Below are 26,746 nucleotides of genomic sequence, written 5' to 3' on the forward strand. Positions count from 1 at the left end.
TTTGTGTATGACAGCGTTAATTGTCCTATTAAAGGAATGTTTTAAGGTGTTGAAAATAAACACTACGGCTGATAAAACCGTAAACTACTGTGAATGATTAGTCTTGATCTTGATCCAGACTCACACTCACGCGCGGGGGACTGGGGCCAGCCAGGCACTGCATTAGCTGTAGTGTTGGTATCATATCTGCTAGAGCTCCATATCTGCAATGGTATGTCATAGAACGTGTCGCGTTTGTGATGTGTTGCGTCTTCATTCCGTTACTTTATTGGTCAGAACCTATTTGATGGCTGTTTATTTGCCAGGTTCTGACAAAGGACACCATAAACAGTTGGGTAAGAGTATGATTAATACATACTATACTATACAACAATAACGAGACAATTTCTTTTTTCTGGTCAAATAATTTAAACACATTCAGTTCAGACTGCAATTGATTGGTCAGGAAGTCACAATAATAATAAAAAAAGATGAATTTAGAATTTCCTCCACAAAGTAGCATTAACAGGGAGAACAGGAAAGGGCTTAAGCCTTCAGTAACGTTACCACATGCTGGTGCACTCACTGCAGATGAAAATTAAAGCTAGTCTTGAAAAAGGTGTTTTCACATTTGATTTAAAGACATGCATTTCTTTGGTGGTTTGTTTGCTACACATAGTTGATACGTCTATATATTTCAGCAACCACAAATATCTGACCATACATTTAAAAACAAATTTTATATTACTTTTACAAATCTAAACTAATACATTTCCTATAATATTTTTCACCTAGATGGCCAATCAGTTTGAGTGATGTCATTGACATTATGATAGGCTATAATGTAAAAGCACATTTTAGCAATGAATCTGCATGTAGCAACTGAAAAGGTTGACAGTTTTAAACAGTAGAGGGCGTGTTGTGCCATTTTTTAATGGAAATGTTGTCAATATTAACATCAGCAGCACTGATGTATTTCATCACAGTTCTATCATTTAGTTTGTAAGGGATAATATATAGTCCGCCAGTCAGTATCGGGAAAATAGGTCCTGACAGGACGAACCTGAGGGGATTTTTGTTCTGATACTGAACACCGGACCATACGTTATCCCGCTTATTTTATGGTTAGGCTTGCCCAAACGATAAGACATCCTCCAGAAACCTCTTTGTAATTATTGTATTGCCGTTTCCTGACTTCCGCTGAGAAAAAAATAGTCCTTCATAGAACTTTAAAATTTCAGGTGGGGTGGCCAATTCCAAACCGTATAATAAACAACTAAATAAAACAGTTTGGGGTAAAGTTACACTTTAATTGAAGGAAAGAAACTATATGTGCTTGGTCGTTGTGTTATATTATTTCCCCCCTTAAGCAAATCAACATGACTCATGGTTTGAATAGGTCCTGTCAGCCGATAGAGAAATGTGCAAAGTTGCGACAACAGTCCACCGTGAACCCGGCTGTTAAGCCCTTCCCCGCGTCGAACGCATACTCGCAAAGCAGCCGTGTGATGCAGTGGTAAAGACTTCACTGAGGAGATATCCCGTAACGTCCGTTCACTCGTAGGCCTAGAATACACACAAAACAATTCAACATGGATCACTCTGCAAAAGAAAAGGAGGCAATGGCTCTGGTGGCAGAGGCAGATAAGAAAATGAGGTCACCAAAGTCGTTTATGGGGACGTTATTTGGGTAAGAACTGTCTAGTCAGCTAGCTACTTCCTTAGCTAACCAAAGAGTCTGACTAGCATCATCAGCTGACGTACGTTCACTCAATTATGTTTACATCGCAAACAGCCTTGCGTACTGCGTTATTTAGTTTTGAACCGGGATAGAGATATATTATTTGAAACGATAGGATTGTATAACAGTACGTTATTATAAACAGGGTAACTTACTTGTTGTGCTAGTACAACGATAGTCATCATGCTGAGTAGTCACTATGACTGTCTTCAGGTAAAATAATAACCCCATCTACTTGTCAGAGCTATTTAGTGCTAGGTATTTCTGCAAATGTGAATTAATTGCTTATCAAATGGTTTATTTAAGGAACTCTTCAAAGGCTGAAGAAGCCTGTGATATGTATGTAAGAGCTGGAAATATGTTCAAGATGGCCAAAAATTGGAACGGTAAGCATCTATAGGGGTAAAACAGTATATAGGGTCTTATTTGTACATTGGTCTTATTGGTTACATTTACAAAGGAACTAAACTTAATGTCCATTTCCTTCAGCGGCAGGTAATGCTTTCTGCAAATCTGCCCGACTGAACCTGCAAGTGGACAACAAACTAAATGCTGCTGTGAGCTTTATTGACGCAGGGAATGCCTTTAAAAAATCTGACCCTGAAGGTAGGCTACTTAGCGTAAAGTCTCTTGTACTCCCAGACGTTATTTGCAGTAACCTGATGAATACTGGGTTCACATTTTGTGAGATAAGGGTTTGAGTAGCTGCATTTATTTCTTTAATCATTTAGTTTGATTTTTGCCTTCTGCTATCCACAGAGGCAGTGAAGTGTCTTGGCCTGGCAATTGAGATTTACACTGACATGGTGAGAAGACTGTCACACCTTTGTATAAAAATGTTCAGTCATTGTTAGATCAGCTGTGGATGCTCACCAGGTTACCAGGGTAGCCAGTCATGGTATAATGCTTTTGTGTGCATAACAAACGTATGGAGTTAGAATAGTTTCAAAATTCACAAATAAATGTTACGTGATTCACAAATGTATTTTGTGATTCGCAAATACATTTAACACAATTCACAAAGTAAATGTAACGCAACTCTCAAATGTATTTCCTGATTCACATATAAATGCCATGCGATTCACAAATGTAAATGCTGTTACATTTATTTGCGGAGTGACTAATGTGAATTTACAAACCGCTTATCATTTATGAACATTCCTGCATTTATTTGTGGATTTTTGAGACTGACTGAGCTTCAGCCTGAGCAGGTTGCTTTCCGGAAGTAGAACAGCAGCAGCGGTGGGCACTCAAATTTTTCTGTCTTGTTTTAACTGCTGGGTAACCATTGGCCTTACCTAACCGCTGACCCAGTTGCTATTTTAACACAAATTAGGACCAACCCAATGCTGGGTAAACAGAATCCAGACAGATGGGTTTATTTCCCCCAGTAACTTCAAACCATGTGTTAGTTCATGTTAAAGTACAATACTTCGTCTGTACTAAACATTTTCACCAAGTTATGTTGAAAGTCACACCTTCTCCTACCAGCTCAATGTATACACTAATGTAGCCTAACATTGATTATCTAGGCTGATATTTAATTACAGGTAGCCTACACGGTCAATTATAACAAGTTCGACAGAAAGACAATAGATCTCTATTTTGCAACATAACAGGCCTAGTTTTAAAATGCAAGTGCTATGTTCCATCATGAGGGGGAATTCCACTGTTCCATCCGTTTTTGGTGCAACTACACCACCAGAGAAGCAGAGAAGCTCTTGTACCATAGCACGAGTTTATTGCCCATCTTTCAGAATCTCAGCTATTTATTTTGACTAATTGAACACTTAAAAAAAATAGGCTTCACATCAGGATAACACTATATGGTGTTTAACCATGTCTCTGGTTTGACTAGTTTAATGTTAGCTCTGTAAGCATGATTGAGCATTAGCTAACATTAGCTATCAACAAAATTAGCCAGCAAACTTCAATAGTATCAATCATCATTCAATCATTTTATGAAGGGCATGTCTGTGCTGGATTTTTAAAAAGTTAAAAGTAGATGCAAACCTTTATTTCACTCCAAAATCTGGCTGTTTTCCAGTACATATTGAAAACAGCTGGACAGGAAGGATGGAATAATATAATTTTTTCCCAAGTTTTTTTAAGCTTTTTTAGCTCAAATGATAAAAAAAATGCATTTGTGAATCAAGCTACACAGGAAAGTCTCAAGAATCCACACATTCACTCTGTAAATAAATGTGACCGCGTTTACGTTTGTGAATCATGTGACATTTATTTGTGAATTTTGAAATATTCTAACTCCATACAAATTTCTGTAATTGAATGAACTGTAATAAAGTAGCAGATAATTCATTGCTGCAGTGAAGAAAGCAGATGCATTTTGACGCACATGTGCTGTTTATATGGTGGTATTCATTAGGGAAGACACACTTTTCGGACAGTCAGTGTTTTGTTTGTGATATGATGCATCTATATTTCTTTAGGGGCGTTTCACAATTGCAGCTAAAAACCATGTTATCTGTGCTGAGATCTATGAAAATGAGCTGCTGGACGTTGACAAGGTGAGCAAGAAGATATTAGTTACTTATTTCGTTTTAATTATTCCCTATAAAAAAACTTTCATGTGATTCTTATGTGTTGCACCAAGTTCGTTAGCTGCAAAATGCCATTGAGATGAAACTATCTTCTTTAACAAACTAATTTCAGTTTTGCGTCTTTGTTATGCTTACTTCTAACTCTTTTCCTTTCCCCCGTAGGCAGTTGCTCAATATGAACAAGCCGCAGATTATTACAAAATGGAGGAATCTACCAGGTGTTTAGGATTACAGTTACACGCATGTGCTTGGATATGAAATGTTTGAGCATTAACATAATGTGAAATATTGACCCAATGTTTTTTTTTTTTTGAATCCCTTCTGTGAAGTGCTGGCAATAAATGTCTCCTGAAAGTGGCTACTTTTGCTGCCCAACTGGAACAGTACCAGAAAGCTATTGAAATCTATGAGCAGGTATGTGTTGTGTTGTTCTTGTTTCATTCATAAGTCTGCATATTGCATGATTGAGCATTATTGTGACCTTCTGTCTGTCTTTTCAGATTGGCACCTATGCAATGGATAGCACTTTGCTCAAGTATGGTGCGAAAGACTACTTCTTCAAAGCAGCACTCTGTCACTTTTGTGTTGACATGCTGAATGCTAAGGTAATGTAGTGGGACTGTGATGTAGTGGGATTGTTGTGCGTTGAAGTTGCTTAATGGAACTGAAAAGACGCCTTTAGACAACCATCAGACAAACACAACCATTTTTCCGTCACTGTTTCCTCAACAGTTGGCAGTTCAGAGGTATGAGGAAATGTTTCCAGCTTTCTCCGACTGTAGAGAGTGTAAACTGGTCAAGGTAAATATTTTAATAACAACACTTATGCAGCAACACACACTGCTTAGTACAAACTGTTTTATCTCATTTCCACAGATATGTGTTGAGCATATATACTCATTACATTTATTCAGTTGTGAGGGATTGCATTTTATAAACAATTTTGCACTGAATAACCTTCTTTAACCCGTTTTCTGTTTCATAGTAGGAAAACATGTAATTTCCTTAATCATTGTCATTTCCAATCTTTGTATTGAACAGAAACTCCTTGATGCATTTGATGAACAGAATATCGATGCATACACTGATGCTGTGAGTAAGCCAAAGATTCAGTAGGCTTATAGGATGGTGTAAACTGCAGCCACATCCATCACTAGGTTAAGGTGTTAATATCTACTAGCAAAACAAACAGCTAGAGTGAACATTATCACTGTGTACAATTTCGCTGTCACCTTACAAATGGTAGGCTCGGTTTTCTCTCTGCCACAGATAAAGGATTTTGACTCGATCACCAGGCTGGATCAGTGGTATACCACCATGTTACTGAGAATCAAGAAGGGCATCCAGGATGACGAGAGTGACCTGCGCTAACACCCTTTCCCGCTGCCTGATGACGCCTCTCCCCTTCTCCTCTCGTATCGTTGTTTACACCTTTCAACATGAACTGTACCCACTTTTTTTCTTTTGTGGTATGTTCACAAGAAAGGATTATGGGTAATCTTTCCAAAGAACAGTTGTATATGTTTTGCCAAGCAGAGCTGACCTTAACTGCAGCTTAACCTTTTATGTTTGTTAGAGAAACAGTATTGGTTCTGCTGGCTTCATAAAATGTATTTATTTTCAACCCATACCTTGCTGTAATGGTAATTTCCTCCTCATTTATAGTCATATATACTATTTGTACTCTTGCATGCCGGGCTGGTCACTTACGGATTGCCAAAAAGTTACCTTTCCATTTTTCAGCTTGAATGCTGTTCAGTGAGTTTGATTTAAAAACCCCATTTCAGGAATCCAGAACTGGAACAACAGGAAGCTCATGGCATTGTAATGCTTATCTAGGTTTAACAAAAAAAACATGCTTTTGTGTAAGCTATATTTTGCTTACTTCATTTAGCATTTGCATGGCTCACCTAGTGTCTTTGATATCTTGCCAAACAGCTGCGAAGTTGGTGTCAGTAAAGTTCACCACCTGTCATCATGTAAAATTGTAAGTCATTTTGCAAGATGTTTTAAATTATAAGTACAGGAGATTGTTGAGAAAATTACTGACTGGTTTGACACTGGACATTCACTTTGCCAACTGCAAAAACAGTGCAGTGTAGTAGAACAAGCCCAGATACACCTGACAGTAATGTGAGTTTTCCAAAGTTTTGTGGGGTTTGAAAACGACTTTGTTTAAACGGAACTTGACACTTACACTGTCAGTACGGTTATGCAAGAGAGAGGCTAAAAATGGTGGGAAATTAGCTTTTTAATGAGGCATGGAGTTGAGAATTCAACTTCCTTACTTCCTGTCTTTGCCAGGTACACCTAAATGAATCTGTAGCATCTTCTCTGACTTTTTCGTAATGAGGAATTACACAAGAAATTGTATTATTTATTATATAGGAGCACTTCCTGCATACCAGATAACCTGCATTCATTCAGTATAGTCTGTTCAGCATGATATTTCATACAGAGTAACATTCTTTGGTTTTTGGTTTGCATAGGCTAACCTGAATTTATTGAGTCTTCTGTTTAAACTTAACCATACACATATTTAATTTGATATAGGTTGTATATTGAATTATACTAATTATTTCCTCTATTGAGGAATTTGCAGATAGCTTAATGTTATTAAGCTTTCAGAATATAAAAAAACACCATCTAATAATGTCATGGACCTCACCCAAATATATTTATTTTTTATGAATCTCAATATGTGAGATCCAGGAGAACTTGCATGACATTTTACTGTGATTAAACTTTACCAAGCACTACCAAGGATTTGAAACCATATTTTCTTTATACAGCTGTTACTGAAAACATTGTTAGTTTAGATTAACCTCATGGATTTTGAACCATTTCTTCTAAAAGAATGTTTCCTGTATTTCTTTCCTTGTCTATTTCTACATTTCTTTACGTAACTTAATTTAGAGGCATAGCAGATCACATGATTTAGCGTGATTAATCTGGCTGAATACTGCAATTGCTGAAATGCAATGTCAATTGTAATATAAGTGAATACACTGAATGTTCTCTAGATAACATTTAGCAAAGATCTTTTAGTCTGACCAAGAGATGTGATAACATTTTAACTCAGTACTTCAGTAAACTGATCTTAGTGATTTTCTTGTATCCTAATGAATTCTTTGAAAAAAGCAAAATAAAAATACTATACTGTTATAGTTTGTCTGTTTACCTGTCTTATAGGAATATGTACTCGATACAACTTCTACTGGATGACAATGCATGTGCACTGTATGTACTTAAAAGAGGATGCTTTTGTATGCTGACGTCCAGTATTTATTTAAAATAGGGATCAACACTGTATAGTTGTCTTGATATCATCTGTGTAGAGCTCCTCTCCTCCTCAGTCGTCCTCTTCTTCATCCTCAAGGCCCTCTGCCTCCTCCTGTGCAGCTCTCTGTTCCTCTAAGGCAGCTTTCAGGGCTTGCTCCTCCTCCAGAGTGGGGTCCAGGGCCTCTGTGATCTCCGGCCCACTTGGGTACTCGGCCTGAGCCATTGGCACCGTGGTGGGGCTGAATCCATACTTGTAGTTGGTAGACTTCATGCCCCATCCGATGTAGATGCTGTCAAATTTCCTTAAGGCAATATGCATGTATATCAGTTTTCTTGTATGGATGATCATTAGTGACCTACACAATAGTATGAAGTGCCATAATTTAGGAAACTGCTCCTTACTTCGCACGGGCATAGGCATGGGCCCCTGGCCAGAGGTTTGAGCGCAGAGTAGAAATGGCAAACTGGGGGATTAGGGCTGAGGATAACCCAAGGCTCCATGGAGAGGTGTTGTTGACTTCTAGACACATAAAGCACACATAAACTCCTACTTTGTCCAGAACACGTCTCTATAGTTCAACACACAGCCCTTTTTTTGGACATGAACACAGTATTATGGTTCTTGCCAGGGCTGATGTGACTGGCAGTTTGTGACCACAGGACACGTGTGAGGACAACTCGATGAAATTCTGTATTTGTATTTACAGCTACATGAACTTACTTTCCAGGCTTTCCCTCTGGACTCACCTTTTGTCTCTAAGAGCCACAATACTTTTAGATCTGCTTTCACAAAGCATTGGATTGGTTCAGACTATTTTAAATGCATGCTAATCCTGCCAATTTACAAAAATCATCTCCATATTTATATTGCAATAAATGTCTGGCTCTGTGATATTTTGATAAACATCTGGCTTTGTGAGGTGATTGCTGACCTGCATCCTCAGACAGAGGGGTTAGGAGTGGTGGGCCCACTTCAGGCTCCGGCTCATCAGGCTCCTCGTCTTTCTCCTCTTCATCCCCATCCTCCTCAAAGTTATCCTCAGGCTTCGCAGCCAGGTTGACCCAGACACAGCGACCCTTGGGGGACAGACATTCACGTCAGTGTGTCACACAAATGTCACAACTGTCGAGGCAAAAACTTCAAATCAGACTTCTCAACTAGACCACTGTCAATGTGTTCATCTCAGTGAACAGAATTAGCTTGGATGAATTTGACTTTGATGTCCATAAATGACTTATGTGAGTACAATGACCATTCCAGTGCAGTTGCTACAGTTGCCAGTCAAAAAGCCCACAGTATGTCATGCAATATTCAGTGTAAAAATCAGATAGAATAATCTTGGGATGTTTCATGTAGTTTTAAAAGTTTAATAAATCTGGTCTGAGTACAAGGCCATGTTAGCCAATATAGAGAGGCAGAGGTGCATAGCTGTCTCAAGGAGTTAAGATTATATATATATTATCTAAAAGGAGAAAGTAGTCTACCTTTAAGAAGATGGGTATTAGCTGTTAGATTGTGCAGTCAGCCCAAGGGTCAAAAAGCCTTAATTACAATCCTGTGCATAGTCTGCATGAAAATGAAAATTACCTGAATTAGGATGTGCTGAACGTGATGCACCCATGTGGACAGTGACTCGGCCATTTCTGTTACAGGAATGCCTTCAAAGTCAGGGTTCTCTTCAAAGCTTGCACGTGCTCCATCATCATCATCGTCACCTTCCTCTTCCCCAAACTGAAAGTACCCAAGAGGACTGACTTGTGTTGCAGCGGAGATACGTGCAATTTGGGCCCTCAAATAGTTGGCCTCACTGCCCGGAAATGGTGGATAACTGATAATTGGAGTGCTCAGACATCCCGTGAAGAACTTTCGGATCTGTCGAGCAATTGTGATTTGAGCAGGGGTGACACTTGGCAGTTTGACCCAAGGTAAGCCAGGCTCCTGGCAAACGAAGTAAGTGTACTTGTTTGCACCAGTATGATTCTCCTCTTTGGGCACCACTGGTGGTGATTGATGTGTAGATTTTGGAAGGGGGTCAACCTAAAAGGCACATGAATGAATTAACCTCTAATGTATTTTTTCATCTGAATGAGTAAAATATCCCATACTACACTAGGCTTACCACTTCCAGCACTTCTCCTCCTTCTTCCTCCTCATTTGGCTCTTTTTCTTCTTCATTTGCTGTTTCCTCCGCACCTTCCTCATCCTCCTCATCCTCTCTCAGCTCTACCTCTGCCACTAGGTAGTTGGCCTCTGTGCCCAGGATTTTGCCCCAGAAGCGACAGTGCTGCAGGGGCTGCGTGTCAACCAGGTGCTTCAGTGCTAAGAAGATTCTCTGCATCTCATCTTTGTCCATCCCTACACCAGCCTGCTCCAGGTAAAACGCCAGTTCTGCCACATTGGGTATTGGGGCTTCAACCTGAATGATGGTACAGTGATAGAGTACACTGTTGATCAAAATACAACTATTTGATGGCATGCCTATGAAGAGAGTCAACATGACCATTAATAATGAATGTAGAATATAGAGTTTGCGAATGTAAGTATCCTATCGAATTACACATAACGTTGAAGCTGTATCCAAACTTCTCACCAATTCTTCTTCTTGATCCCCTTGTTCACCTTGCCGGCTTGCAAATAGTATTCGCTGTAGTTCAGCAAGATCCTGCTGAGCAGAACTGAATGGGGCATCTCGCAAGGCACCCTGCTTCTCCTGCATCAAGCCTCGCTTCACCTCCCTGCTCATGTCCTCAAACACGTCCACTGCATTTTCGGGGCGCTCATCCAGAATCTTATGAAGCAACCGGGTAAGGTGATCATAGCTTGGGAAAGTGAAAAGAGTTAGTTACGGTGCTATTAAAGTTACAACATAATGTGTGTTGATTTATTACTACAACGGAGAACTCATTATGTAATTGTTAGTGAAGCACAGTGTTAATAATATTAACACCTGGTTGGGGAAGTGTCAAAACAAGCAACATTAGCTAGCTAATTAGATAGCTATGATAGCCATCGTTGGCATAGCGCTAAAATGACTACTTACAGGTTGAGGTTAGTTTTTGTGCTGGTCTTCAGCATGAATGCCTTTAGACACGTTGCCATCTGATCCGTTTGTTTGTCTTCCTCGGCGGGCTTCATCTTTCACAGAGAAAATCTTTATTTTTAAGTAATAGCCCAGGAGGGAATTCCTCGCTTCTTTTTGTTGCTGTTCCAACCTGTTGCTATGGTAAACATATGGTTACCATAGCTGCATCTTCACGTGGTAGACTAGAGCATAGACATAGATAGATAGATAGATAGATAGATACCGGTAGATAGATAGATAAATACTTTATTAATCCCGTGGGGAAATTCTGGTATCTTGCAGCTCTCTCATATTTACAATAATTACAAACAATATGTACAGACAATACAATACAAACCAACAATACAATGCAGATATGTACAGTGTAGGATGTAGGATGTATAGTGCAAAACATTGTAGTCATATAATTATAGTTTTATGACATATATACAATGTGGTAGAGTTCTCATCTTTTTCTAATTCTATGAATTAGCAAATCTGTGGAGCAATTGTAAGTGAACAAATAATGCTTTTGAATGTTTAATTTGTGGTTGTTTTGGAATCACAGCGCTCACAAAATACTAAAAAACTAGAGCCCAGTAATCCCCCAAGACAGCACCCACACAGGTTATTGAGTTATACACAACACAATGCATTAACCTATTAGGCTTAATACACCAAACGAGCAATATGTCATTGGTCTGAACATTTGGTTTCCAGTTTTACACTGCAAATTGTCTGACTAAAGAAAGAAAGACAGCTTTTTTGTAGAATTTGGTCAAATCATCCAGATAACTTTTAGAATTCACCCCTAGCTAGCTAAGTTATAGGTGGTGTAATTTCAATTAAATATTCGTTAGGTTAACTCCACAGGAAATTAGGTGAGTGCAATTTTGGTCCAAATATAATTAATATAGCTCAATGAATATGTAGCTAGTAGAAAATCCTGCTATAACTTTTAAATCACTAATCAGGTCTCACCTTCATCATGCACAGACTCTTGAACATATCCCTTAGTTGAAGAAGAAGGAGGGTGAGCAGTATTTCATTGATAATATATTTACAGAGCAATCCATGAAGCTAACGGACAAAACAAAGTTATAGTGTCCATCCATTATATTGTATATCGCTACTATACACCCTATACTCACTACCCTTATTGAGTTTACACATTCAAACAGGCTACTGCTGGATTTGAATGATTCCTCAAAATAGACTTAGAATTGACATGTCCTCTTACTAGAAAATAACAGTAGTGAGATATGCCACTCATATACCTCTGACCCACCATACATATTGGCTAATGGCTAATTATTTGGTGATTTACACTAGACTACAAAAGGTAAATTATCAAGCTTTGGGTCGTCAAGTCGATTTTGTGGGTGTGCTTTCAGCAATCCCAGTCTATGTGCCTGCTCTAGGTGTAGAGGGGCCCAATGTTGTATTCCTTTATAGGCCCCAATATTTATAGTGGTGCCCCTGTACATGGCAGTATCAATAATAAGTCCATTCCTATCTGGAAATTATGTTATAGAGGCAACATATTTGTATGTGTGACATGTGTTACATGTGTGTCCACATGAAATGTCACTGATATTTTTCATGTGGTTTCAAACATACATATTACTACTGTACATTGCCTACAGTTATATACTATCAGTTCCCGTACTTACTGAATATAAACACAAAATAACATGTAGGTCCCATTTAGGTCTTAATTTAATCTATTTGTTTTCTTTTGTTTTTCATTGTAGCAAATGGCAGAAGGTGGCACAATAGGCTACAAGGATGTTGTGACATGAACCTTCAAGGCTGGTAGTGTTGCCCATTAAATTGTCATGAAGTACATGATTTAAGTCACTAGGGGGCAGCATGGAACCACTGTGGGACTTGTACACATCGCTCGTCATTGTGTGAGTGACCCATAATTAGCTTTTTTTAATGAAACATTGCACTCACAGTGGGTGTGTGGTTAGTATGTCAACTGGTTTTTATTCCTTAAATGCAAAAGACTCATGTGCGATAAGGAAATGAAAATGGGCATCATAATAGGTTATCATAGCACAAATATTGATACATTAATATTCAAACTACTTAATACTAACGTGCCAACTCCTTAAATGAAGGCCTACAGTATGTACCTCTTGGTACAAATTTGATGTGCCCCCCTCGAGTCACTCAGATCTGTAACTACAGTAGGCCTGCAGCCCTGCAGGATACCATGGAAACCGTGGTTTAAAGAAAAACCCCATTCTTCAGAAGTCACATTCGGCTTCCTGATACAGACCACAGTCGGGCATATAGTCAGACATAATAATAGCATATTTCAACAGTTCTGAGTTAAATCTGACATTGGAAATGAGACTTGAGGCAGCCAAGGCATGGAAAGCTCCTGCTTTTAAATACCAAATATTTTGTGGTCTGCTAAAAATAGGTATTGCGAAGGATGGAATCAGTACAAGCACAAGTATGTAACATATTTTTATTTGGCATTGTTTTTTGCAAAAAAGGGAATTATAAAAAAAGCAAGCCTTAAAATCACAAGTACGTAATTTACACACACCAGAACATTATAAAATACAGATAGCAAAGCTCAAACATTTCTACACAATGAAGGGGTACTGTTTAAAGGAAATAATTCTCAATAAAAGCAACTTCTGTCGCTTTGAGGGTTATCCAAGCCCTTACAGGCAATCCTATGGGATTGTTTTCGGCGGTAGCATACCATTCCTGAGACCTGGAATTTGGACAGACAATTTTGGGAGCAAATCTCGCTTGGACTGAATGGGTTAACTGATTTCCTCCTTTCCACAATATATGAGGGTTGGTTCTTTGTGTACACATCAGAGGGTATTCTGATGCTTCACTGATTCTCAGTCTGTGCTAATTTGAAATTGCAGTTGAGTAACTTCAGAAACTCCAAACACATAATACAGATATAATCCAGCAGGAACAAAGATTATGTAAAGCTTGAGGTAATCACAAAATGTTTAATGGTTCTGGTAATTGTAGTTCTTGTATTCATAAAAAAAGAATATACCCATTCTTACAACACTTAAATGTTTTGATTTTGTCTGTGATATCAACCTAGCTGGAATTGATCAATCAGGGACTAACCACTCAGTTGCAAAGATCAACTCTGCATGACATTGAAAATAAGCATTAACACCACTGATTAGGTACCTAACTCGTTCAGGAATAGTATCCCTTGTATATACACAAAGTACCAGCATCTCATGTAGTTTTTAAAAGAAATCTAAATATTGAATCAAGCTGGAAAAGATTTTACCAATTCATCAACAATGCATGTTTGAATACCGCTTCAGAACGGCTTAAAAAAAACTGTAGCCAGACCACTTCCCTTCACAAATCACAGACACACACATACACACACTCTGTCTGTCTGTCTGTCTGTCTGTCTGTGTCTCTCTCTCTCTCTCTCTCTCTCTCTCTCTCTCTCGCACAAATACACACACACACACACACACACACACACACATACATAAAGACAAAAGGTTTCAGTGTAACAAACATTTCATAAAATGGAGACGTGTCCACAGGCACTGTAGTTCATACAACAGGAGGAAGATGCCTCTCCCCCACTGCAGTTGAACATAACAGCTACAGGTTTTTGCTACTATTTACAAACAATACAACAGCTTAGCAGTGATTTGTCAAGGGCAAACACTTCCAGATTTCCCCACATATTACAAATGCAATGGCCGATTACTTCTTTTACAAATAAGGAAAGAAAGAAAAAAATAAACACCATGCTGTGCCATTTCTTTTTGGCAGCACAAAGCAGAAACAGGATTTGGCAAATACTCATCAGTGTTACGGATGTAGTCACTACGGTTGTGGTTGAACATGTCAGTAGGCAAAGATGGCTTTTGGCTCTTTGCTCTGCTGTGAACTAAGATATATTTCCATTTGAGACCACTGATCAACAGTTAGCCAATATTTCAATAATACAAAAGATTGTAACGTACCATAGATCATATTTACCTAGAGATCATGCTTAACATGTGATGTTATCACCGAAAGTACTGAATGATTAAGGGCTTTTGTTTATCAGGAAAAACTACACTTGCTCTCAGTAATACAAACAAACAGCAACATAATACATATTGAAATATCACAAAAATTGTTTTGATAAACCAGTGGAGTTGAAAACTATGGGTACAGTGGCAAGACATTAAACTACACATAACCTGCTTTGTTTTTAAACCCTATCCCACATTTTTTTTTTTTTTTACAATCTTTTGGCATGTGTCAGAGAGGTCTGTGGGTGTCTGGCCACCATGTCGTCAGTCTGTCAAGTAGTAGTTCAGAAATACAGGCAAGAGACAGTGGAACAGGACAGTTTGGTCCTTTGGCAGTTATTTCTAGAACAGAGTTGAAACCTGAAGTAGCATGACTGTACAGATAAAAAGTTGGAAAACACCAAGATGAAGGCCTATTAAACACCTCCCCACTCCCACTAAAATGGTTGAAATGTACTAGACTAAACGAGTGCACTCTTTTCCATGAAATGTGTTTCTCATAGTGGAAAGGTTTATGTCAAAATATTTTAAATAACTAAATATATATAATATATACACTTTATAAAGAACGCATAATTGTGATTCATTGTGTTTTAAAGAGGGCAGACAACATAGCAAAAATATTTGGGGACGAAAAGTTTTTTTGTTTGTTTTTTGAATTCACATCCTTTTGAAAGGGTCCAAATTGGTCCAGTGTGTTCAATCGAGAATACTACTGATCACTGAGATATACAGAGTCAAGGGAGTGAAGGAATCAAGGAATCATTGCTGTACGCGACCTTGAAAGCCTGAGCCAGAGGGCCCTGTCAGGCAAGCAAGGCCCCAAAGAGTTACAGCTGGCATCCTCAGTACTTGACTTTCATCCAGGTTATTTGCGCAGGTCAATGTACTTTACTCCAGGAAAAAAACAGCAGGTGAACAGAGGCAAGGGGGGGGGGGGGGAGGAGGAAGGAGAGAAAGCAAAGATTTAACATGCTTACACACATTCCACTGGCATTTCCACATGACCAAATGAGAGAGCAATTACAGCGCTTCCATGTTTACTCATGTAGTTACCTGATCATTCATAGGTTTTTTGTCACCATTGACCCCCTTGAGAAGAACTGCTTCCTCAGTCTTTTCAGCCTTCATCTCGACCACAATGTCTTCTTTGTTGGGTTTCTCAGCGGTGCTGTAGACATTAATGCTGTAAACATTAACACACTGATAGTCTCTGGCCTAACTCTGCTACAAAGAATACGAGGGCAATGTGTCATTGATGGAAGAGGAATGAACCAGCAGCTATGTAGCCATCGAGTAATGCCATATATGTAATGATGTGTGAGAACAGTAACACTCACATTTCTTGTTTGCCTGAGCGTCCGCAGGGCAGCTTTCCTTTCTTGTAAAGGAAATAGAGGACGCTGCCCAGGATGGCCAGCAGAAGGATACAGATGATGATGATCACGATGATAATGCCACTGCCTTCTGCTTTAGAGGTGACAGAACAACAAATCATTGTGTTTCCCTTACACCATCATTAATTCCACTGGGTAATGAATGTACACTGTGTAACCATTTTGATGGCCGTGATTTCCCTCATGTTATATGCTAAGTGATTTAAGTGGTGAGCGTTATTCTCTTTATAAGCTGATTTGCTGCCTGAGTAAGTGACCTGTATTTCAGTGCACACACAAGGATGAACCACGCTGTGCAGTCAGCATTTTAATCAGCCCGTTTATCCCATTTACGAGAAGCTGTGAGACCAGCCTTCAGTTCCAGCAACCTCGACTCCCGTTCCTCACACTAATAACAATAGAAAGTGGCCTTTGTGGCAGGGGCCTTAGTACAACTGTGTCATCCTCTTGGGGGAAAATTAAGACCTTCCATTCTGAGGTAGCATTGTTAAGTCCTATATATAAACGTAAACTGAGACAGCAAACAATCGTCTAGGAATGAATTTACAAGCCACTGCGGTCAATAAAATAGCAGGAGACCACAACAACTTTCATTATACTAACTCCATGCTGCAGAGGCACTTGAAAAATATTCAACAAACTGTAATTACATAGTCTTCTTGGAAAAACATTTGGTCTTGGATCCCCCTCTATTTTTCTAAGCAGTGTCTGACTTGTGTTTTTCTTTTCTGGTAGACTTTTCTTCAGACAGAATTTTAAATATGCCCAGGGGCACGGAGGAGAGCCAATCTTACTGCAGAGCTGCTGCAGCTTTACCATCAGGAAATCATGAATTATTCATTCCTGTCAGCTGATCAGTCATTATAAGGCTGGATTTGTAGAGAGAGTGAAATTTTGTTTGGACAAATGTATGAAAAACATTTTTTTGGAAGCCTGACTTTTCACTATTTTCACAAATTTCACATTTGTGTTTTTGTTTCACGTCATGTTATTCCCAGTAATGTCTGTAAGGCTTACCTTGAAATTTTGCTGCTGGGGTCACCATGGACACTGCAAAATAAAATTGGGAGGTTTAACTACAGATTTAGGACAAAAACATTTCAATTTATAATTTATATTGTACATGAACACTCCGGGCGTTGGTAAATGTTACAGGAAAACCATAAATATCAGTAGCAATTTGCCCTAGACACAAACCAGACATTGCTAGCTCAGCAGTACATGCAGACAAGGGGTGCCTTTTAAAACATATAATACTGCATAACATAAGCGTAAGGCTACCAGACAAAAGAGAGGGCTCTCCTGCCTCACACCAAGAGGTCAAGCTCATACAAGGCTGTCAGTACCCCCATAATTGGAAAACATGTCCCAGCTGGGTTTCCTCCTGACAGGCCAGGGGATGCCACAGGGTACTGTTTGACTGGGAGCATATTTTCAGCTGTGCTCAGTTCTTTATACATTTCTTTTCGTTTAATTTAAAGTGATGGGGCCTCACTGGATTTGATGCTGTGGGTCTTGGTCTCCACACCCATGTCGTTTGTGGCATTACAGATGGCCGTGATGTCGGACGTGACTTTAAGAGTCACCAAACTCTGAACGCTGTCCTCTGTGACTCTGTTCAGCACCTCGCGCCAGCTCTAGACATGAAAAATCACAAGCAAACAATATTGGAGGTTGCCCCAGAAAAATGTATGGGTACCCTGCTTCATAGACTTCATGTGCTATATTATATGTGTCATATATTTAGTATATGTTCAGTGCTTGAATTGACAAGAATGAATTAGGCATACCTGGGTTCCATAAATACTCCAAGCAATAATGGGTCTGGGGTACCCACGTGCTTCACAGCTCAAGTTCACCCATTTCCCTGCTCTTTCCTCCATATCAACATTCTCTGCATCCTTAATTTTAGGTACACCTTTAAAGTGCAAAAGCAGTAATGGATTTAGACTGGTGGCGGTAACATGTGGGTCCTGCTTATTTTAACAACAAAATGATTGTCATGGAAATTCATGGCTATAAAGTCACCTTGGACAATGATGTGGACAGAACCAGTACTCTGAAAGCCTGCCAGAGTAGGCACAGAGACTTCACAGACGTACTCTCCTGCGGTGTCAAACGTGGCGTCCTCCAAGAACAACATGTGGCCTCGGCCGATCTCTCTATCATCCTGCAAATAATACGCAATGATACATAAATGATTCTGCAACAGTTACACAAATTTGAGAGAAATGCACAGATTTCCTTAAAGAGGGATCAAAATGAACACAAGGATGATAAAAAGCAAGTATAATGGGATTACTGCTCACAGCTCCATGTTTCGGTTGGTAAAAAGAAAGGGACGTTCAAGTATCCAAAATGCTACCAACAAGATGATGGTGGAGAAGCTCATCCATTCATACCTTGAACCACACCGTGGAGGTGTTGAGAGAAGACAGAGCATTGCAGGTCGCCGTAAGACTCTCCCCTTTGGACATGACCTCTGAATCTTTCGGCACCACCACAGCAGGGTCGAGATCTATATATTGATTGTGGAGGGTGAGTTCACATGACAAGGAGGAGCCGTCAAGAAGCGTTAGCCATCTTCTCTGTCACTCTACTAAAATACATTTCTACTACTGCCAACAGTTAATTACTCTCAAAAAAAGCTAAGATGCACACACACACAGGTTTAGAAAAAGCACTGTAGCAAGATCAGATGATATCACCCTTTTGCTCAAGTAAACCAATCCCTCCAGTGACCATAGCATGCTTTAAGGACAAGTCAAAAGGGGTAAAAGAGGTTTCACTCACAATGCACTGTGAGATGCATGTTTCCCACCACGTCCTCCTCTGTGTCCAAATCCAAAGTGCGGCACTGATACACCCCACTGTCCCTCCGGGTTACCTCATGGAGAACCAGCTGTCCGTTGGTTGAGTCGAGCTCAATCTCAGGTTGCTTCAGACACAAGGGAGAGAACACTTCAGCAAACTATGTCATACTTTTGAGAAGTAGCCTAATAGGACGGGGGACATGGTTGATATGCCAGAATGGCTAAGTCAGCATAGTGTGCTTTGTCAAATAGTTGCATAAATTACTTAAAAAGCGTAAATGAATCAAAAAGCTTCTCCTTACAAATAGGAACAATGGATATGGTGATGAAGGATGTCCTACACCAATTTTAGATGAAACTTTTAGACTTTTAGACAAAACTCAGTTTCAGAGACCTTTTTACAGAAAAACAGTTTTTTGTTCTTGAGGATTTTTTATCCAAGCCAAACTAAATTAAACATTGAAGCCCCTAAAGCTCTTGACTAGTCTGAAAAGTTTGGGTAACCCCAAAGCTGAAGGCCAGCATCAGAGTAGCATTGAAAAATAGCCTCCATAAATTGGGTGAACTTCACGCAGTGCGCCAAGCTCAGTCAGAGTTATGGATCCAACAGTGCATCAGAAAAGCATTCTCCACCCCATATGTCTTCGAGTCAAACTATTCTCATAGCTTTATGGCTATCCCCATTTCTGCATGGGACACAAAGAGGGGTCCATTCTCACTTGTTCTCGGTTGAAAGTGTAAGGTGGTGGGGGGTTGCCGTCACCCTGGCAACGGATTTCCACTGTGTCCCCCTCTTTGACCAGGCCTTTAGGCAGTTCTCTCCACAGCTCAACATTCGTCGTGGGATCTATGTGACAAAACGGAGAGGTCATAAATTGCTTTCCATTCACCCATTTGTAGCCCGGGAACATGATCTTACAGTATATCCAGTTTAGTCAGTGCTGACAATGCAAAGAATTTGTACCCATGTCATGACTGCCACAGTGCAACCACAACAGTGATACGACAGTGACATGTTTGAAGATGCTGGTTTAACGTATGGATTTGCACATGGTTCAGCGATTGTCATCGTAGTCAATTAAATTAATCTTCTCTTTAATAATACTGATAACAAATTCTTACATGAGCTAAATGGCTAAGTATATTCAGTTCACAATTATGAATATGATTATTAAAGGGTTTTGCAGTTCATAGGCTGCATTAATTGTGTTGAGAGCGTGAAGCAGTGCATATAAAGTGATATATTGGAAGCTCACAGTGCACAGTGATGTTGATGTCCTGCGATGCAGAGGTCCTGACATCCCCTGGCACGAAGTAGCTGACCTTGCAGGAGAAGAGCGCGTCCTTGTCCTCTTTGGTGATCTTGTACTGAAGCTCGCTCTGCACTGTGTAGAAACCACTGGCCTCACGGGTCACCAAGGTGACCACATTGATTTCTGAGAGGCAGAGCACACTCATTATATTGGGTATGCTGTTCACATTACACCATGACAACAGTTACACCACCAACAAATAACTATTCTAAACACTGCTACAGAACACCACAGACCACAGTCTTTTATTCCATCTCAATAGTCGAATATGAATCCAACAAAATAAAACATTACAAATTCTCAAGTTTATTCAGTTCAGCAATAGAGACACCTCTATGTGACTTATAAATTACTTACCTCCGTTTATGGGGATGAGTGGAGTTTCGTCACGGTACCATGTTATGTTTGGTCTAGGGTATCCTTTCCTGGCCTCACAAGATGCAATCTAACCCAAACAGAAGATCACAGTGTTTATCAAAACAGTCACTAGTTACTGTACTATTTTAGTGCACAGATTCATCCTTTTCACCATTTTTAACCTAGAATGTACTGGATGTACTTGAAAACATTAGACTACATCCTGATTGGTGATTACTGGTTAGGGGAAATAAGTAGTGATATGATAAGAGAAGCCTTGTACTAACAAGACAAGGTCTTTTTGTCATCCTTTCCTGACAGGTCTCCCAATTCAGTCTTCGTCTACTCATTTTTTTTTCATCTTTTAGAGCAGACAATTTGTAGATATGTGGAATTATAGACTTCACTATGTGCGTCCTCTAAACTTAACACGTCATTTTCATTTTGCTTTGCTTTTGATTTCTGAGTGTGTCCATCTTGCTAATGCAATGTTGGCAAAGTCGTGGTTTATCAAGATAGATATGACAGCTGCGACAGGTGCAGACAGGCCCCGGCTAACTTGGTCCACGTGCTTTGATCCTTTTTGAGACAGATTTCTGTTTTCTCAAATATCTGATCTTTAGTATTGGCCCATGCTGGCATCAGTTCTAGCTCCCTCACTCCTCCCTGAGTCCAGTGGGACATTAACTGCACCTCTCGTTTGCCCTATTCACCTAAATCATGGAAACATGCCCCCCAACCCCCCAGCTAAACCATTTTCTGTTCTTGCTACATAAATAGTAAATATATGTAAAAACAAAATAGGTAAATAGGTATAGGTATGGGTATAGGTATGTAAAGGTATCTTCTTGCCACCTCATCTTTATTTGGGTTTACATGTGTTTTTTCTAATTTCATTTATTCTATTTTACATTTCTATTCATGTCTGCCTCTGCCCTGGTGCCTGTGTGTGGGAGGTCTTGGAGAGGATGATAGGGGTGGGGGTGGGTTTGGGGGGGCTGAAGGGTCTGAGAAATGGGAGGGGCAGTATAAGCACACAAGCTATTGTATTACTGCAGTATTGTCTACTATCAGTAGCCTTTATTAGCTCAGGCTGTTGTTAGTACTTTGTTTACTGTTTTTTTGTGACTATGCCTACACAAAAAAGATAAACAGTACTTGTATTGAGGTCATGCAGGTTTTTAAATCTTTATTTTCCTACCTTGGATAGGAGATGACTGGACACAGAAATGCCTGAATGGACTCCTTCAATCACTGGAGCTTCCGGGGGATCTGAACAACAATGGAACAGTCAGACATCAGCCTCCTGAAGGCAGCTAACGCTGGGCAACCCTCTCTCAAGGTGAGAACCTGCTTACCGAACACCGCGAGGTGGGTCTTTCTCTCGCCGTTTCCCGCTGCCATGCCATTCACCTGGCAAAAGAACTCCCTTTCGTCCGACAGCTTAACGGTGAGAACGGTCAGGGTCTCGCTGTTGCTGTCCCCAGCCACCGTGATCCGGTCCGTGTAATCTGTGCCCTCGTCCACTCTCTCTATGGTCAGGTCACGGTAAGAGATCCTCTCCCTGCTGCCATTGGGGTATTTCTAAACAGCAGAGCAAAAAAGAGAGCAAAGGATTACGAAAACATAAAGGGCAGTGGCCTTTTATTTGTCCTACCCTTTAGTGTACACTTGGCCATTCTATGCTTGACTCTGTGATTCGATTCATCCAACATGTAAATACAAAAAGCTACAAAGTGCCGGAACAGAAATACTCACAACAAACCACTGGACCATCATCATCGACGGCTCCTCAGAGAAGGAGTAGCGGCAGTGGAGCTCTGCCGGGTCCCCCCTGTATACAGACACGGTGTCATCCATGTCGATGTCTACCTTGGCCCTCACTGCAAACAGAAACAGTAGAAACACATTTAAAATTGAATGTAACAGCAGCTTCAAACAGTTCTGCTGGTGTACTTTCAGCCTAGAGGCACATGCTGTAGTACTGACCAGCAAGCGACGCCTTCAAAATCAGGTCTCTGCTACCAGTACGTGGGTCAAGTATGAGAAATTGCTTTCGGAAAAATGTCTGACTTTTATAAATGAAGCATTGTCAAGAATCCGACCTTAAGTTCTTTGTGTCTTAGCAGATTACATAAGCAGCATCTTGGAATTTTGCTGAGATTGATTGACGGATGGATGGATGCATGGATGAATGGGATGGATGACATTCCAAAGAGGGTGACCCATATTTTGGGATCACTCTCCCAGCAGCAGATGACAGCCCAACTGCTCTGGCACCGCTTCACAGCACAGAGAGCATTATGTGAGGAATGTGTTGGGCCCGCACCCGTCTACTGTATGGGCTCTGCCCTGTGCCCCTAGCCTTCTTCTGCTTCCTCTCTCCGCCACTCACAAAGGCCACTGGAAGGTATTCGCAGAAATAATTGCACCAGCCACACTTTCAGGATTGCAGTTAAGAGCAGCAAACCAGAATCCAGCAATGAAATGAATTTGTCTGGACAGCTCTACTCAGAACATTTCGGTCTCTCACACCCATCCCCGGATTACCATCCAGCTGCCTGGCTGGCATTAATGGAAGCCGGGGGAAGAAATGGGCAACGGCTGTTTCTAACATGGCCCTAGGGCAAATGACACAAATTGCCTGCCAAAACAAGTCAACTGCGAATCAACAGCATTCAAGAAATCTAGGCGTGGACAGCAACATGACGTTCCATGCCCAAATCAGTGTTCGTATATTGGGCGCTCAGGGATGTTTTCTTTGGGCTTGCCTTGAGCAGACTGCTAGCCGGCATTTTCTACATGAATTAGCTTTCAAACTGTCAAAAGCTTTGACTGCATACCAGATCTTCAGATGGCGGAATGGATGCCATGAGTCTGGGGGCACATTAACTCTTTCTCAGCACTCAAGATAATCAATAGAACTACAGATAAGGCCCACACATACGCTGCCAGGCGACCAAGCTCAAACAAAGACTGGCGCTTCTGTATCCTCATGTGTTGACTACCGCCTCTGCCACAAGAAGATCGAAGATAACCTTCATGGAATCTTAGAAGATAACTCTGAACTTGATTTCTTGGGTCAGAATGGGTCACAAATACAATTCTCCGGCACAGTCATTTCTGGAATGTTGTCTTTCTTTGGCTTCTTGTCCCCATGTCATCTCACTCGCTCCCCATTGTAACTCTTCTTTGCCTGCTCTCCCCTCCGCAGTGAGAGAACAGGCTTGGGCAGAAGGGCCTCCTTTTTTAATTGGAAACATCTGGGAAGTAGGGGATTTGACTGGTGGGGTGCTGTTGAAATGGGGTATTATGGGATTTCCACCATGTGGAGGGAAAGAAGAGACACTGGCTCGCAGGGAAGGGGAGAGCAAGGTACACAATGACCTGTCCTCCCATGACCTTTGTAACCACAACATATCAGGTTAGGTTGCTAGTCAGGATAAGATATATTTTTTTAAATGAGGTGGCCCCATTTTTTGACCTTATCTATTTTAAATTTGTGAATGTACGAGTGTAAAATCGTTTTTTCTTTTTTACGTGACATTTCGTTGCTTTGTAAGTTATTTTATGAATTACTGCAGCGGAAGTACAGCAAACAATAAGTAAAACCAGTTCCTTTTAACAATCTATTGGGAGGGTGTTTCAGAGGGTATTACCTGAACACACACACACACGTGCACACTCATTCACTCACCCTCACACACACACACACACAGCCTTATTAAACTCACAGTCACATCCCGCTGGCTCTATTCAGCTTTCACACTCCATTGTCCGTCTGCCTGCCTTTCACTGGCTGATCCCTCCCTCCCTCTCTCCTTCCTCTCCTCTCCTCTCCTCTCTCTCCTTTCTCCATCCTCAGCGCCAGGCAACAGCCTGACTCATTGTGGTCTGGAAGCGGGGACTATTTGCCTGGCCCTTTCTTTCAGCCTGTCCCCTCTGTACTGTGAGCAGGGAGGCCCTGTGTACAGCTGGACCTCGCCATTCACACTCGTGTCATTGTGCCCCCACACCTGAGAGAGACCCTCCTCCTCTCCCCTCTTCTCCTCTATTCTGGCTGCTCGCCTCCCCTGCTCTGCCGACACAGACCCATGTTGTGTCTTTGTGTGGCCCCCATTACCCCCCCACCCCCACCCCCAAACCCTGTATTCGCCCAGGAAACTGAAATTCAACCTGAGCTTAGCAGGAGTTTGTGTGATGGTGTTGTTTGTTATTGACGCCATCTTGTATCTACAGTCTTGCCTCGCCATGCAGGCTGAAAACTCACAATAACAACGCGGCCGACAGCTCTGCTCTTTCGAGCTCGAACGTCTGCTAATCCGATTAGTGCTGGCACCGAATATCTTGTCACGGGGAGATTTTAGGCAGCTGCCTTCATGGTCTCTGTCTTATCTCAAAACGCAGTGAGAACAGCATACCTGAGGCCCGTGCACGTCACGTCGCCACAATGTGTTCCATTAACAGACAGCCGTTTGGCTTGTGCCCTGTCTGCCTAAAAGCCCTCCTGCAGGATATTTGAATGTGTTGACAGGGAGTCTGCAGAGGAGCCTCATCGCCTGAAACCACTCTCCTCGAACAGAGTGATGGCTTGGGGAGGGGGACATGTAGCGAAAAACATCAGGGCTGGGTCTGTTCTCCCAAGGAGCAGCGTCCATAACGTCAGAGGGACATTGTTCAAAGAGGGAGAAGCTGGGCTTTTTTCTCCTGCCGTAAACAATGGAGAGGAGGAACAATGGGACGTACCACCACCATGATCTCTGAGGCCTGTATACAGTGTGTCACTGTGACCCTAATAGCCAGACAAAAGCAGTGGCCTGTAAGTGTGGTAGTCACAACATTAGTCCAACAAAGCAAGATCGGCTCCCGTTCCCCTCCCAGCTGAGCTCAATTAGATCTCCAGCTGTTTCTTATCAACGCCACAGAACTCCCACATCTTCACCAATGTCAATAAAACAGAGGGCCTTGAAACAAACAGACTCTCTATCTTTCATCTCACCCCTGTGTGTCTGTGGCAGCCATGCTCTATAGGCAGTAACACAGGATTTATAGCGTACTCAATTAACCAGGGTGAAGCGTGAGAAGGTAGTTTTGGTGTTCAGAAAAAGGGTGGTACATCAGGTCTATACTGTTTAGGGGACGTCCCATACGTAAGCTGTCAATGGCAGAGCACACTTGGTACCACCCATGTAGCCTCCATAATAACAATGTGAATTACAGGAAACAACCCTTCCAAAAGAGGCTGCTTCCAAGAATTTTACACTCTAATATACCAGGCATTGTGGTCACCTCTCCTACTTGGCCTAGGCGAATATAAAGGGATTTTTATTTTAGGTAGGCCAGGCCTACTTTCTCCCCAGTAATGTGGAAAGCATCTGGAAACAAACCAGTCCAAGCCTATTCTAAGCTCCATTGCCTCCTGTTAATGACGATATAGGCTGCTGTTCATCAATTCCTTGGGTAAGGACACACTAAAAAGATCTCTTCTTTGAAACATCACTCATCCTTACTTCCAGCTTCACTTGATTCACTGTCTTTTACCCTTTTTTCTCTTTTTTTTGAGTCTGTGTCTTTTAGAGAGGTGGCTCTGGCATTTGTGAGCTTCAGGAGAGAAAGGTTAGGAGTCCGCTGGGTGGTTTGGCGTGTAACGCTCTGTGATGGGCTGGCAGCATTGTGCGCCCTGCTCTTTGAAATAGGCTGATCTCCCGCATCACCTGGATGGTCCCTTATGGAACGCACCTGAGATCAAAGCCACCAGGGTCCCGGTAGACCACCTCCCTGACCCCACCCCCACCCCCGCACCACCACCACACACGCTCAACCCACACAAACAAACACACATACGCACACAGTGATACACGCACACAAAACAAAGCAAAAAAATAACAGAAAAAACCTGCCACATGGCCAAACAAGTTTGTATCGCACAAACATGTGGACGTGCTTAGGACTTCTCACACTTAGACGTATAGATGAAAAGACATTCTCCCACTAGCTAGAGATTAGTCCCCTGTGACCCCGCGGATCTAGCCCATCTTAGAGGGCTATGAACTGGCACAAATCCCCCCCCGAGGAGGGCCTTCCTTTTCTCCCGTAGACACTCTTTCACATGGGGAGGCAAAGTTTGCTCTTTCCCATAGAGGGTCAACATCAAACATGCAAATCCTTCAAAGCCACCACTGTGAGGACAGGACAGAG

At 41.2% G+C, this 26,746-nt stretch overlaps 3 protein-coding genes across 8 annotated transcripts in view; 1 reads left to right on the top strand and 2 right to left on the bottom strand.

The window, feature by feature from the left end:
* Positions 1-1,411: 1,411 nt before the first annotated feature.
* napaa (N-ethylmaleimide-sensitive factor attachment protein, alpha a) lies at positions 1,412-7,446 on the top strand. Its single transcript, XM_012821945.3, has 11 exons — positions 1,412-1,669; positions 2,027-2,106; positions 2,210-2,326; positions 2,480-2,526; positions 4,171-4,248; positions 4,444-4,499; positions 4,611-4,695; positions 4,782-4,886; positions 5,014-5,082; positions 5,323-5,373; positions 5,551-7,446. The coding sequence occupies exons 1-11, from the start codon at positions 1,572-1,574 to the stop codon at positions 5,650-5,652; spliced, it is 888 nt and encodes a 295-aa protein (XP_012677399.1). The 5' UTR covers positions 1,412-1,571; the 3' UTR covers positions 5,653-7,446.
* Positions 7,447-7,536: 90 nt separating this feature from the next.
* Positions 7,537-10,836, bottom strand: rsph4a (radial spoke head component 4A). The gene is made up of 7 exons (XM_012822019.3): positions 10,605-10,836; positions 10,155-10,383; positions 9,684-9,980; positions 9,152-9,601; positions 8,496-8,640; positions 7,966-8,083; positions 7,537-7,865 (listed from the first exon to the last, which is right to left on the bottom strand). The coding sequence occupies exons 1-7, from the start codon at positions 10,697-10,699 to the stop codon at positions 7,634-7,636; spliced, it is 1,566 nt and encodes a 521-aa protein (XP_012677473.1). The 5' UTR covers positions 10,700-10,836; the 3' UTR covers positions 7,537-7,633.
* A 2,257-nt stretch (positions 10,837-13,093) lies between these two features.
* The window catches only part of mcama (melanoma cell adhesion molecule a), a 30,202-nt gene continuing 16,549 nt past the window's right edge, over positions 13,094-26,746 (bottom strand). Inside the window, exons 2-16 of one of the 6 annotated variants that reach the window (XM_031571533.2) lie at positions 22,307-22,431; positions 21,907-22,132; positions 21,750-21,820; positions 20,549-20,636; positions 20,135-20,314; positions 19,598-19,725; positions 18,859-19,003; positions 18,468-18,583; positions 18,094-18,235; positions 17,856-17,983; positions 17,561-17,702; positions 17,083-17,115; positions 16,009-16,135; positions 15,725-15,854; positions 13,094-15,557 (exon numbers count right to left, since the gene is read on the bottom strand). In XM_031571533.2, the coding sequence (XP_031427393.1) occupies positions 15,537-15,557; positions 15,725-15,854; positions 16,009-16,135; positions 17,083-17,115; positions 17,561-17,702; positions 17,856-17,983; positions 18,094-18,235; positions 18,468-18,583; positions 18,859-19,003; positions 19,598-19,725; positions 20,135-20,314; positions 20,549-20,636; positions 21,750-21,820; positions 21,907-22,132; positions 22,307-22,431 (1,802 nt within the window). In that variant the 3' untranslated portion in view covers positions 13,094-15,536. Of the gene's footprint in view, positions 15,563-15,724; positions 15,855-16,008; positions 16,139-17,082; positions 17,116-17,560; positions 17,703-17,855; positions 17,984-18,093; positions 18,236-18,467; positions 18,584-18,858; positions 19,004-19,597; positions 19,726-20,134; positions 20,315-20,548; positions 20,637-21,749; positions 21,821-21,906; positions 22,133-22,306; positions 22,432-26,746 lie in introns of all 6 variants that reach the window. The other 5 variants (XM_031571532.2, XM_031571534.2, XM_042708421.1 and 2 more) reach the window with 5 other exon arrangements.

Source organism: Clupea harengus, chromosome 8, assembly GCF_900700415.2.
Source record: "Clupea harengus chromosome 8, Ch_v2.0.2, whole genome shotgun sequence".
Classification (NCBI taxonomy): domain Eukaryota; kingdom Metazoa; phylum Chordata; class Actinopteri; order Clupeiformes; family Clupeidae; genus Clupea; species Clupea harengus.

Bases quoted from the DNA above. Each gene is read 5' to 3' on its own strand.
- napaa (XM_012821945.3), top strand. From the start codon at position 1,572: ATGGATCACTCTGCAAAAGAAAAGGAGGCAATGGCTCTGGTGGCAGAG. The intron at 4,249-4,443 runs GTGAGCAAGAAG...TTTCCCCCGTAG, and splicing joins AGCTGCTGGACGTTGACAAG to GCAGTTGCTCAATATGAACA. The intron at 5,083-5,322 runs GTAAATATTTTA...TGTATTGAACAG, and splicing joins GAGAGTGTAAACTGGTCAAG to AAACTCCTTGATGCATTTGA.
- rsph4a (XM_012822019.3), bottom strand. From the start codon at position 10,699: ATGAAGCCCGCCGAGGAAGACAAACAAACGGATCAGATGGCAACGTGT. The intron at 10,384-10,604 runs GTAAGTAGTCAT...CACTTTCCCAAG, and splicing joins ACAAAAACTAACCTCAACCT to CTATGATCACCTTACCCGGT. The intron at 7,866-7,965 runs GTAAGGAGCAGT...TATTGCCTTAAG, and splicing joins CATGCCTATGCCCGTGCGAA to GAAATTTGACAGCATCTACA.